This window comes from Sphaeroforma arctica, assembly GCF_001186125.1.
Source record: "Sphaeroforma arctica JP610 unplaced genomic scaffold supercont1.588, whole genome shotgun sequence".
NCBI lineage: Eukaryota > Ichthyosporea > Ichthyophonida > Sphaeroforma > Sphaeroforma arctica.
The window spans coordinates 1-13,377 of record NW_014039970.1 but is presented as its reverse complement, the minus strand read 5'-3'; the positions used below and the strand labels follow the sequence as shown (position 1 = coordinate 13,377).

General features: G+C 41.2%; 1 protein-coding gene across 1 annotated transcript; it reads left to right on the top strand.

Moving 5' to 3' along the window:
- Positions 1-12,691: 12,691 nt before the first annotated feature.
- Positions 12,692-12,901, top strand: SARC_07419 (tryptophan synthase alpha chain; the record flags this gene model as incomplete). Its single annotated transcript, XM_014298636.1, has 1 exon — positions 12,692-12,901. A coding segment is annotated over one exon (210 nt), but the record flags the coding sequence as incomplete, so codon positions are not given.
- Positions 12,902-13,377: the final 476 nt, after the last annotated feature.

The window sequence follows — 13,377 nt, the reverse complement described above, 5'->3', positions numbered from 1 at the left end:
CCTTTTTTAACTTTTCTTCAGATGGAACTTTATTTATATTAGCTAATGTATTAACTTGACTTACATTCTTATGTCTATCTACAAATTAGACGTGTGGTCATGCACACTTAGTACTTGTGAAATTTTTTCATTAAAGAGCAGCTAGAGGTACGTCCTGTGTGATCGAGGATATTAAGGTTCTTACCAAGGTGCAGTCCCGATCATTCTAACACAAGCTACCACTGCTAAATCCTAATTGACTTAAACTGTATCTTAGTTTATATAACATAGTTTAAAACATAGAAATATCCATCGAAGTTTACAGTGGTAGCTGACCCGTACTGTACCGTTGTTGCTTGTGTTTTGCCCAAGCGTGGAGTGCTGAAGGCTTTGTCCGCCAAGTATATGTAATTATCCTTGGCCGGTGGTGTAATAGAGATGTGTGCCTTAGCTGCGGATGCCTGAGTGATGACTGAACGGTTGGCCTCCGTGTCAATAAGAGTGCGCATGTCATGTCCGTTCACTTGTAAAGTAACATATGCGCGATTGTCAGTAGGAAACAATTTATCTTTTACTGCAAATATTCTTGTTGCCATATGACCAAATGACATGCACATGTTCACATCAGGCACCCCAGTCTGTCACTCCAAATTTATTCCAACTTCCCAACCATCGGGTGTCCGCTCTTCTTCCATCAACTCATCGTCACTCTGCACATACGATTCATCGACCAAATCATGAATGTGCATCACTTCAGTCTCCCCTGTCTCGGTGGTTGGTTGAACAGGTATAACATCACCGTCCACTAAGTTAGCACGGGGTTGGAAATTAATACCCGATCCGTGAGTCCCGCGTGTCGATGTGCTTGTAGCCGATGTGCGTTGAACTGTAGCCCCACCATTTTGTGTGCGGCTACCCCTGGATCGGTGCTCGTTTAAGTTAGGACAACGACTTGCATGTCCTGGTCCCGGCGGAATATTTTGTACACATGATCGACAACGAGCCCGTGGGTTTGATGTAAGCGGTGCATGCGAGTTGGCGCGTTTATTCGCCTCCGTACGCAAGTTTGGACGCGATCGCGAGTTCCCCGGTATGTCCTTGCAATCATCTTTGTGCCAACCGTTAGTACCCTTGCAAGTAGTACACTCTTTCATATAGTGTCCAAAGTTTGGCTTTCCTGGTGCACACTTAACAGAGTCGTGTTTACCATTCCGCTAGCCATCACGATTAGTGAGGTTGTAACCACACTTCTTGCAAGGTGCTCTCTCCTTCCTTTCGCCCTTTGGTTCAGTAGAAGTATAGCCTTTACCACCTCCAGCAGTAGTGCGAGGTTTCTTAGTACTACGCGCCATGTTGTTCTCTATCGCGGTACGCTTAGCGGGCTAGATAAAGCTCGAGGTACTAAGTACTCTAGTAGATGGCTTGGTATGCTTTTGAACTATCTTCTCAAAGACAGACCAAGGCATAGATCGCAAATCACCATAGGCGATAATATCATCATTGACCTTCTTAAAAAGGTTAGCTCCCAGAGTCTCCATCATCTGACAAATTAATACATATTCGCCAGTATAGGTACGACCTCCCATCCGAGTGTTTATATGTGTCATATGGGCTAGAGCACCTCGAACAGTAGTATCGTTCGCAAAGGACTTGCAAGAATCTAGAAGTTCACGGTCACGTGCATCTTCAAAGAAGGCGTTAAGTATATTCTCGCGCAACTGGCGCCAGGGTAAAGCTTTCCAGTTGGGCTCATGGGCCTTCAAGATAGTTTTTCATTCCTCTGACTCACAGAAATGAATAAAGGCATTCATCATCCGCTTATCCTTAAGGATGGCAGACTCCTTAAGCTGGTCAAAGGCCTCCAGTGTCTCCACTGTACTCTCATTAGTAGAGAAATCGACCTCAGCCTTCGCGTTACCTGGCTGCTTTATAAAGCATGATTCGAAGCGTTCACGAGGCTCACCCTCAGTGCTACGGGCTGCTAGTGCCAAGATGGAGTCTATCTCTTTTCTCTTGTTATCGATTAGATAGCGAATGTTATCCTCTTTCTTATCGTCAAGGTCAGAGTCATTCAACAGACGGTCCTCGAGGACTTGCATACCAGAACGTAATAGCCTGAGACGTTGTTGTCTGGTTCTCACTTCCTCGTCTTCAGAGCTAGAGTGGGTACTCTCTAGTGAAAAACTAGTATAACGATTATCAAAGTCGTGCTTACCTGGGTTAGATGGTAAATGAGGATCGATGTTATGAGGGTGGTAAGCCTCATCGATTTCCATACGATCATAGCCTCTGGCAGGGTTAGGTTTGTCGTGAGGATGGTCGATTGTAGCTTGCTATAGAGATTAAATTTTGAAGTTTTACTCACTCCACCAGCGATAACTGGCTCAGTAGTAACCCTGCTTGAACCCCCAGGTTTGAAACCCGGCTCGGGATATTTTTTTCTTCGGTTTAGGAAGAATATCGGCCACGTGGGATACTGTCGAAGGGTCAGAAGCTGCGGCTGCGGCTAGCCTTTAAAAGCTCATCTTTGCGGTTCAAATGGCGTCGAGATTGAAAAGATCCAACCACTCGTTGTCGAGTTATGGCGTCCCAACATTTTTGTCTTCCGCCCCAACATTCAGTGGCGAGGCATTCAGTGGCGAGGCATTCAATGAAATTTCACGAAAGGGAACGCCGCCATCTTTGTTAATAGGTAGATTGAGCTGACTTTTAGTAGTAATAAACCGTCGATCTCGAGACGATTCCTCCACTTGTTCAGGAGATATAGTCTTTCCAATATCTGACTTTTCGCGGTCAAATGGCGAGCTGATGCCCTGGGCTGCACTAATAGGAGACACACGGACACTGGCGAGTCTTTCCGCGGCAGTTGAGACCTCTACTTCCAAGGCTTTAGGGTCCGACGAGTCATCCTCAGAGTTTTCCTCAAATCCAAGCTTAGAAACGGTTTCCTCTACAGCTTCAACGGCAGGCTCAGTACTAGACGGACCAGCGTCCCCAGTAACCTCAGGAACCTCAACAGGCTTAGCAGGCTTAGAGCTGGCGGCTCCGTTGCCTTTAGAATTTCTTTAGCCATAGCAGTAGCTCAAGAATAGGGAAATTAATAAAGTCTAGATATAGTAACTAGCGTGTAGCTAACTTTAGGGTAGTATTAGCCACTATGAGGTAGTATAGAATACTTACAGTCCTGTCGCTGTACAGTAAGCAATTATTAGACAGTCTAGAAGCAGTACACTACGGTAACTACTAACTAACTGAAAAATATGTAAATTTCGATGGATATTTCTATGTTCTAAACTATGTCATATAAACGAAGATACAATTTAAGTGGTAGCTTGTGTAAGAATGATCGGGACTGCCCCTTGGTAAGAACCTTAATATCCTCGATCACACAGGACGTACCTCTAGCTGTTTTTTATTGAAATAGTTTTTACTAGAAGTAATAAGTGTTCATGACCACATGTCTAATTTGTAGATGGACATAAGAACGTAAGTCAAGTTAATACATTAGCTAATATAAATAAAGTTCCATCTGAAGAAAAGTTAAAAAGAGACAAAGACATATTGGATTTTGGAGATTGGCGGGAAGACCAAAACCTGTAAGTAGTAGTTCAGAGATTATAAAATTTAGTTTATAGTATCCTACATCTACAATCGTCTCATATAGGTCCAAGTAAATGAGTCATACCAAATACTCAGGCTACTGGAGCCATCAAAATGAATTTAGAACACTTTGGAAATATTGGAAAAAGAACATGTATTAAATTATTTTAAACACAAATAAAAACCAATGTGTTATCTCATTTGATCTTGATATTTTAGACTGACCGGAGGCCGTATTTCTACACCACTGAGGGATGTACATTTGAACTTATGAACCTACCGGATAACATTGATATAAAACTGGGTATAGATATTATGGGTGAGTTGAGATTAGGCTTAACCGGATTAGTATCTCCATTTCCAGAGATAATTCGTAATGTTATGGATGAACTCCTGGAGCCGATCAATCTTCGAATGGCCCCAGACTTGTCCGAGCCAGATGATATACGCGTACGCCTACACCAATACCTGGATGCTAATGACACTATTCTGGATGCAGCTCGCTGCACACTCCCGGGTAGTGAGGTGTCACTCCCTATTCCTCGGGATATACTCCTGGGCCTACATCGGCAGACAAGATATTTTGTATCTGACAAATACAAACCACATGTATTGAAGCAAGTAGACAAATGGGAACACGAATTGGTCACCAATCGTCGGATCGATTGTTAACCTTCCTTAGTTGGCAGTACCATCATTCACACCGTCGGGTGAACTTATTAAGGTGCGTGTGTGCTTGGACCTGCAGCAGATCAACGCTCTTATCCCGGGCGATCAGTTTACACTTCCAAAGGTCAACGAAATCATCAGCAACTTGAAGGGCAAGCGTTACTACACCACGTTGGACTTATCGGCTGCGTACCATCGGTTACCGGTGCACGTCGATTCGCAGCACATGTTTTCGTTTACATGGGACAGTCAGCAGTACTCGTTTACGTCAGCTCCCTTTGGCTTGACGACACTCACGTCACAATTTCAACGCACAATCAGTAATTTGATGGTAGGACTAGACGTACAATGCTATATTGATGATCTAATAATTGCATCGGACGATTACGAGGAGCACATTGCTACGGTTCAAGAGGTCCTTCGACGCCTGACGGAGAATAACTTCAAACTTAATCAGAAGAAATGTCACTTTGCGGTGGGAGAGGTGATGGTCCTGGGAAAGACGATATCAGTAAAAGGCATTGACGAGGATCATGAGAAACAGCAACGTTTAATTGACTGGCCAGTTCCACGATGTCAAAGGGATAATGCCTCGGCGTTAGGATTAGCAAACTTTCTACATGAGCATCTACCTAACTTCGCACACAAGGTAGCTCCACTCCGAACCTTTTCTAAACTTAAACCTAAGGAGCCCATTAGGGATCGTTGGAACCCAGAACATCAATTGCCATGGGATCAGATGAAGGAGGCTATCGTGTCGGCAGTCAGGTTGAATTTTCCTGTTGATGGTGTACCACTTGAATTAGAAACGGATGCAAGCGATTATGGGATTGGTGGCGCAATGTTTCAATTGATTGACGGACGCAAACGTCACCTGATGTTCTTCTCAAAACTCTCAACAAGGCACAACAGACATATGCAACCCCGAGGAAAGAATAATTAGCACTTACCTGTGTATGCTTTGGTTCACTTCCATGATCATCTCATTGGACAGCAGTTTACTGTACACACCGACCATAAGGCCCTCATATACATGAACACTCAGCTGAATGAATAGTATGTTGCAGCGATGGCATCATATTATTGCACAGTTCAATTTTACTATTACACATATACCTGGAGAACTGAACAAGTTACCAGACATGTGGAGTCGTGTTCATGAGGGCACGGCGGATATCAACTACCCCGCGGTGTTCTATATGTCACGTTAGAAGTTGTTTCCAGATTTCTTTGACCAGATACAGAAGCACTTTGGACCAAACGACGTCGACGCCTTTGCCTCGAGTCATAACGCTCAGCTTCGCCATTACTGGTCGTACGACAATGATGGCGGGGCGTTTAAGTTTGACTGGAGTAAATACAACGCATGGATGAACCCACCGTGGCGTCATATACATTAAGGGTTTGTTGCGTAAGGTGTTGAAGGACAAGGCGTCGGCAACAATATGTTTACCGTTGAACACACGTGCGCCACGGTTCCTTTTACTTCTATCGATGATGCAAGCAGACCCGCTACTTATCCCACGTACGGCTCACACATTCTTGAAGCACGGCTCACAGGCTTGTGGTAAATACCCGTGGGAGCATACTATCGTGGTACGTATTGGCCCTCCATCTGGGTACAAAGTCAATCCATCGTTTTGGTGTGACTTAGGCTTGGAGGTACCTGAATGTGGAGACGCTAGTACACGTTATCAGGAAGATTGGGCACAACCGGTGATAGCGAAACGAACGCGACAGATCGCTGCACAAATTCCTGAAATATGTGCTGGTGCTACAGTGATGAATCATCCAGGGCACGATGAAGCGAACCGTCGGGTACAGTTGACATGGAAATTTCATGAACAGGGACGTCCGGCCCCAGCAGTTACAGTACAACATATGCGCGACGATGGAAATCACAGAAGAAGTCCGCAAGTTATGTCGCACATGCTTGGGCAACGATACGATGTAGAAGGGTTTTCATCCTCTAATAAATATTACCGCTCGGTACCCCTGGGATCACATACAAATCTATCTCATTTCTATGGCGGTCACATCCATTAAAGGAATCAAATTTATTTTACATGTGCTTGATGTGGCGTCGGGCTACTTTATCCTACGGGCGATACCTGCGAAGGATGCAAAGATAGTGGCGGCAGAGATAGTGTCAGTGTTTGGTGAGCATGGATTTCCTCGTAAGATTCAGAGTGACGAGGGCACCGAATTTGTAAATAATATTGTCAAATCCATCACACGAGCGTTGGGCATTTTACACAAGACGCCTCAACCATACCGCCCGCAGACGTTGGGCGCGGCGGAGCGCCGACATAAGGAAATCCACAAATGCGTGCGCGCATTGTGTGTTGGTTGTCCGGAGTTGTGGGATGAACGTCTACCGCTTACCATGTTATACCAGAACCTTCGGATATCACGACATCACAAGTCAGCACCATTTAGCGTTTATTTTGGTCGACGACATGTCCCGCTTGAAAACATGACTGATGACTTACCTGGTCTTACTCCTACCACGAATGATGTATGGTTAAAGAGGCTGGATAATTTGGAGAAGACTATCCTGCTGTAAAAGTCAGACCAACCAGGCTGACTATCGGTTTCAATAAGTTAACGTAAAAGAAAAGTAAGACTTCATAGTAAATTTGCACAATGTAATTTAAGTTTAGCTTCAGCCCTTGGTAATGAGCTAAAGATTAGGGGATGTAAGACTGAGACTATTGTCTTTATGGCTCCGCTCTAATCACTCAATACTTCGGTCTATATTTATTCGGTGTCAGTAACTAAGATCAGATTCCATTTCATTGGATGCATGATATTTTCTTCTACACCATTTCATGCCTCGAAATTACCTTCCAATCACAATTACCAATAAAGTCCAACTTAAAAAATAAAAATAAATAAATAACACCATGATGGACAGTTAAATGTCTGTACCTATACCCCATCACACGGTACCTAGCTCTCCATCCCATTGAAGGCATAGACGGGCACATCTAGTTGGCCGGCTCGAGGGGATCATTTTCATGCCCCATTTCTCAGTAGGCTATCTCGCGCTGAGAGTATTTGGTAATACAACATGTGTCAACAAGTGTCAATATTACCTGAGACTCACCCAGTGTTGTATCTCAATATTTTGATGGAAAACATATCATGATAGAAAAACCATCATATCAATTTTAACAGGGTCTCCGGCCTCTGTCGTATACAATTGTATTTAATTCCAAATATCCAAATAAGATTATTTGTTTGTTTGTTTTCTGTAAATTCAATATATCTATAATTAGATTATTTGATTGTTATACAGATACAAATATCTACAATTGCGTTTCAACATATACCAGGTTTTATAGCCGAAATAGCGTTTAAACGTTAATACGTTTTTAAATATACGCTAACGTGTGATTCTACTATAAAAACCCGCTGATTTCACACTACCAAAACTTCATCAGAAAACGATTAAGTATACTGATGTCATGGCAGAGGCTACACGGATCAGATGCGTAAATTTGATTTGATTGAATTAAAGATGGGGGACGTCGTCATGATACTCGCTCAGGGAGCGACGACCAAAGCCATGAAACCACTGCTTGGTCCGTACGTGACCCATAGTCGGGAAAATCAGAGCTACCATCTACGAGCAAAGGATGGCAGCAAGCCACCTGATCTCAGAGACCGACCCGTGAATGTGGGGATTATTCGGCTTGTACATTGGGCCACCGAGCCACCACTCAATGAATCTCTATGGAGAGAGAGCGGCTTGACATTTCGGCGCATCATTTTGCACCGTCATAATGAGGCGACTCAACAATCGAAATATTTGGTACGCTGGTTGGAAGGATCTCCTACATGGGTGACAGCCGATGCCTTTGACGATCCCAACGTCGTGCCCGCATAAGGTTAGAGCAGCCTGGGTCGATGGTATATCTGGCCAAGGTTGCGTCCTTGCTGCGTGCATGGGTGATGACAACACACTTATATAACCGATAGTCGATGTTAGAGGAGTGATATTCTTGTATTAAAAGCTGTTATATATAGAATAGACACCTGTATTAGAACATATCTGATGCACGAGCTGCACAGATTACTATTAGAAGAACATTGCTTACATACATTACGATAGATAAACATGATACATGTTTGACAACAACTGAAATGATATAAGTAGTTTGATGCATTATACACTATAAGAAGACAACAAGTACAAATAAGCATATAAGGGCTTACACTAGTGTCATAGTAGTATACGTGCAACACTAATATAATAGACATAAAAACAACAGACACACGACGCCAAACGTCGCTAAACATGAGCGGTGGTGGTCAGTGGCAAGTATATCTATATGCTTAGGGTACAGGTGAACACCCTGTTGACTCTAACTCAGTGGCGAGCAACCCTGAAGACACGGTGCATTGAGCTTTGCGTAGGCACTTTGAAGTCGGTGAGCAACCGCAGCCTCACTAGCGTGTTACATGACACTATCACAGTCGACAGAATAGACCTTAAGACTATTTAGATGCTGAGAGTAAAGGCGAGCACCCTGTTGACTCTTATTCAGAGGTGAGCAACCCCGAGGACACGCCGCATTGAACTTTGCGCGAACACTTGAGTGTCGGTAGGAACCCACAGCCTCAGGCGTGTTGCATAGTCGCTATGAGCTGTGTTGGTTTGGATAGCATTATTACATACTCAACGATACCATGGGTAGCATTATTACATAGACGGTGGAATGTGTACAACATGATTTCGCAGCAGGCGGAACATGTGCGACGTGTTACGCAGGAGGCGATACAGTCGAGACACCTTTACGTAGAAGACGGAACATGCGTAACTCTATTGGTGTGACAGGCGGAACATGTAAGGCGCTGTGACGGAGTCACGGAAAGCGTGCCCATCTCAAGTATGTCCATGAGAACATCACACCACGCGCACATCATACATAACACCTCAAATCATTAAGAACAAGCGCAGACCAGAATAAGCAGGTTTAATGGTATACTACGATATGGTCGAGCACGACAAGGAGTTGTTGCTGATACCCATAATTGGAGAGCGTCACATATAAGGGTGTCGCACATGGTCAAATCTGGAATAAGAGAAGAAAGAAGACAGTACAGTATTGTTAGAGTTATTATATAGTAAAATGGTAACTGTCCGCGACATAGGCGGACGAAAGAAGAACACTCTGTATTAACTTTCATAAAAATTATACTTTTAGTCTAATGCGTTTAAAATTTTAGTCTAATGCCTTTTACGATTTTTGTCTAATGCGTTTACGTATATATTTACAGAAAAATGGGGCCTAGAAATATACCTAATTTTTCCAAACAAATATAAACGTTTTCACAAAAAGTTTACGTGATATAATATACGCTACACGTTTTGTAATGAACGTTAACACTCGTAAATATACAATAACCAGCTTATAATACACAGTTAAAACACGGATATTTCTTTCAACACATATTAGAGGAGGTCATGCGCGTTATAGATAGAGGGCTTACGCATAACAAAACAACAAAGGGTCACATGTATACATGTTAAAAATCGAGATCGCATTCAATCGAATACAATCACATTCAAAAGAAAAATAATACATTAATTTACGGATAGATTTAACATGGAAGTTCTTCATACACGGGTATGAAGTTATAATACATTACAAATGAACACAGACTAGTGGCTTGTAGACGAAATACACATAACAAATAGATTAATAGATTCGGACCAGTAAATCTCAATTTGATTAGAATACTAGATTAATTTGCATACACATGGTACAGTGATTATAACGGAGTCGTTCAGGCCACAAGGTGTATAACAACAACGAATACCAGAGATATTTTACTACGGTATCATGGATAATAATTCCACGGTATAACAAACTTATACCTAGGATATGCGTCACACGAGATACACTGCTTAAGTAACACTGAGTAAAGAGTGTCAAATCTGAAATAAGTGAACTCAGTCAAATGTGCTATTGGGAATATCAATTATGCCATTCACAATGGCACTTCTGACTAAGTTCACTTATTTCAGATTTAGCACTCTTTACTAAGTGTTACTTGGTTCAAACTGGTTGATGCATTAATTACTTAGATTGAATATCAATTATTACTATACAAAGATATATTATACAGTTGCTTGGTAACAATTATAATTCTTTTAATAAAAACCACTCATATACGAAAGAACACACGAAACAAAGGATACTTATTATAGGTACGATGATATACACGGTCACATATGCCAATAAGATCATAAATACAATAAGAAATACCAAAATTCTAATAACCGGGTCTCCACATTGGACTCTGTTATAAACGTACTCTGAAGTAGTAGGTAAAATATAAACGTACTCTTAATAGTACAATGAGCTTAAGTTTCCTAAATGGGTTTTAACGGTCTTATTAGTTAATAAATTTTCCATTCTACATATCACATATTTGGACAAGGCCATTAAAAGGCCCAGTAAATACCAAACATAAGATTTAGTCTAGTTCTATTAATAGAACTATATTTACTTTCCAACTTTATTTATATTTGAATACTTCGGTAGCGAGATGGCTCAACCGAATATAGGTTTCTAGGGTCTATTAACGTCTAATTTATCCTCCGATCAGACAACCAGATGTGCCAGTCTGATGAAGGTTAAGTCGATAATTCTTAATAAGTGGCAAGTTATTGGTTTAGACAATAACTAAGGACATCAAGAGTATTTTAAATTTTTTTCTTCTAAAGATAGGATTTTATGAGTCCCTCGGATTCATCCCAATGAAACATACCATAGTTTCTAATAGAGCGACTACGAAACACTAAATAAAATTCTTTCGGCGGAAATAGTACTGAGAGGATTATATATAGGCAATGTCTCAGCTTCACAATCCCTCAGAGTATTGCTGTTTTCACGAGGCATACCTAACTTTACTAAAAGACTCATTTCATTTATTTACTTTGATATTTTCACGATACTTAGAATTTACCTACGCGTTTATTTACTCTAAGGCGTAAATATCGCCTTGAGAGACCGAATCTTACACAGCTGATATTCGGCTGGTAGTTCAAACATTGCCGCATAGGAAGTCTTTCGAACAATCACAGGTGATGGTATGACTGCACATAATGTATATGCTGGCCTTAAACACTGTGTACAAGAGTTTCAACACATAATCCACTACACCAACACGCAACCGAAACAATTAAGCGGTTGCACACACAACCGGCACAACGTACGATGTAAATATATGAACATAACATTTCAACTTGTGATTTACAAAATATTTAATAACATAGATAGATGCGCGGTTTATAAATAGCTATTAATGTGGCGGGCTTTTAATATCCAATTGTAATTTGTACGGTAATGATGTCACGATTGACAAGCGTATTTTAACGGTACGTTTTCGGATTCCTTAACAAACGTTAAAGGTTAATTGCATTTTTCGAGGGCTTTGTGTTTTATCGTGTTTTGAAATCCAATTTAATATAAGGAATTGGTCGACACACCATTTAATAGAAATTCATTTTTTAATTAAAACCCTCGTTAAGAACGAGCCTTTTAATTTAGGGAGAACGGACAAGTCCGTAGGAATACTGGGCAGTACTTTGATTTTGTTTTTTTGTAATAAATAAATATTGTTGAATTACGTACAGACTATGTAAATACAGACCCCTCTCTCTAAATATATACAGTAAATAGGGGTCATATGTCACTTGTCAGTAGTTATTTGAAAAGTCACTGAGCCAGGCCTAAGAACTAAATTCTAAAATGGCCGGTGATATGAAGAAATATGGCTCTATATCAGTACATAAATATTTATATGTGAATAATTAGGTATCTATATATAGACTGGATCACTGGAGTGAGTGCCTGAATGGTAATAAATAAGTCATGACTCACATGTGAGGGGTGGTATGAATAATGGATGTATTTTGTTTTAATAAAAAACAAATAAACAAATAAGTATTGACTCATCGTGATATAATATTCCTCCTGATGACTTCTTGTGACCTGCTGTGGTATTGGTCATTTTGACACCATTTCTTAGTGATTGATTGGACAACGGAAGAACAGGCACACCTACACGACAGGTAGTCCAGTCAGGCTGAGGCTTGACACAGCACTCTGCTTTAAAAAATTTCTGACATCACGCACACCAAATTTAATTAACAAACAATGACCACCGGAAAGCACCATTCCATGTTTCCCACTATTTATTTACATATAGTTTACAGTACAAACGTGGATCACGACGGCAAGAGGACAAGCAGACACATTTATATATATTTGTATTTGTACCACTAGCTTAGTAATACTCGGTGCATGCTGTAAGCAGACAGCAGTCAATTGTCTTTAAATATCTATTTGCATCAGCCTTAACGTTAACATTCTAGCTAGCTGCATACAATAACAGAAGTCCAGGTATATATCATAGACCATTAAACATGTCTGAGGCACTACTATCAGCATTCGCCAAGGCCAAGCGCGAGGAGAGACCTGCATTTATCCCATACATCCCCGCTGGCTACCCGGCCCCAGATCAGACTGTGCCTATACTTTTAGCACTTGAGAAAGCTGGTGCGGACATCATCGAAGTGGGTGTACCATTCACAGACCCGATTGCGGACGGACCTACCATCCAGGCTGCGAATCAGGTTCGTGAGTTGTTGGTTTGCGTCAATAGAGTATGCATGTCATGATAAATGCTTACTTTTTTCTGTATAATAAGCTATACTGATACTTAACAACGTATCATCCTTATTACGTACCAAACACTTATCTTTCGCTACAATGAATTTTACTAGTATTGTTCCTTGCTTCTTATTGCCTGAATGGACCGGACTTAGATAACATTTTGTATTGCATGTAAAACATTTGTCATATACCTAATTATTTTGGACCGCCCGTGTATTTCGGCTATAACTGGATGGATTTTCGAATTGACTGGCCTTAATTTGTACTCAGTACTTATGTTGGCCTTAGCACTGTACTGCAACACGACGTGTCGATTTTACATGCTCGTGATTATATATATATATATAGCTATATAGTAATATAATTATATATAATTATATAAGTAAAATTATATACACACACACACACACACACACACACACACACACACACACAC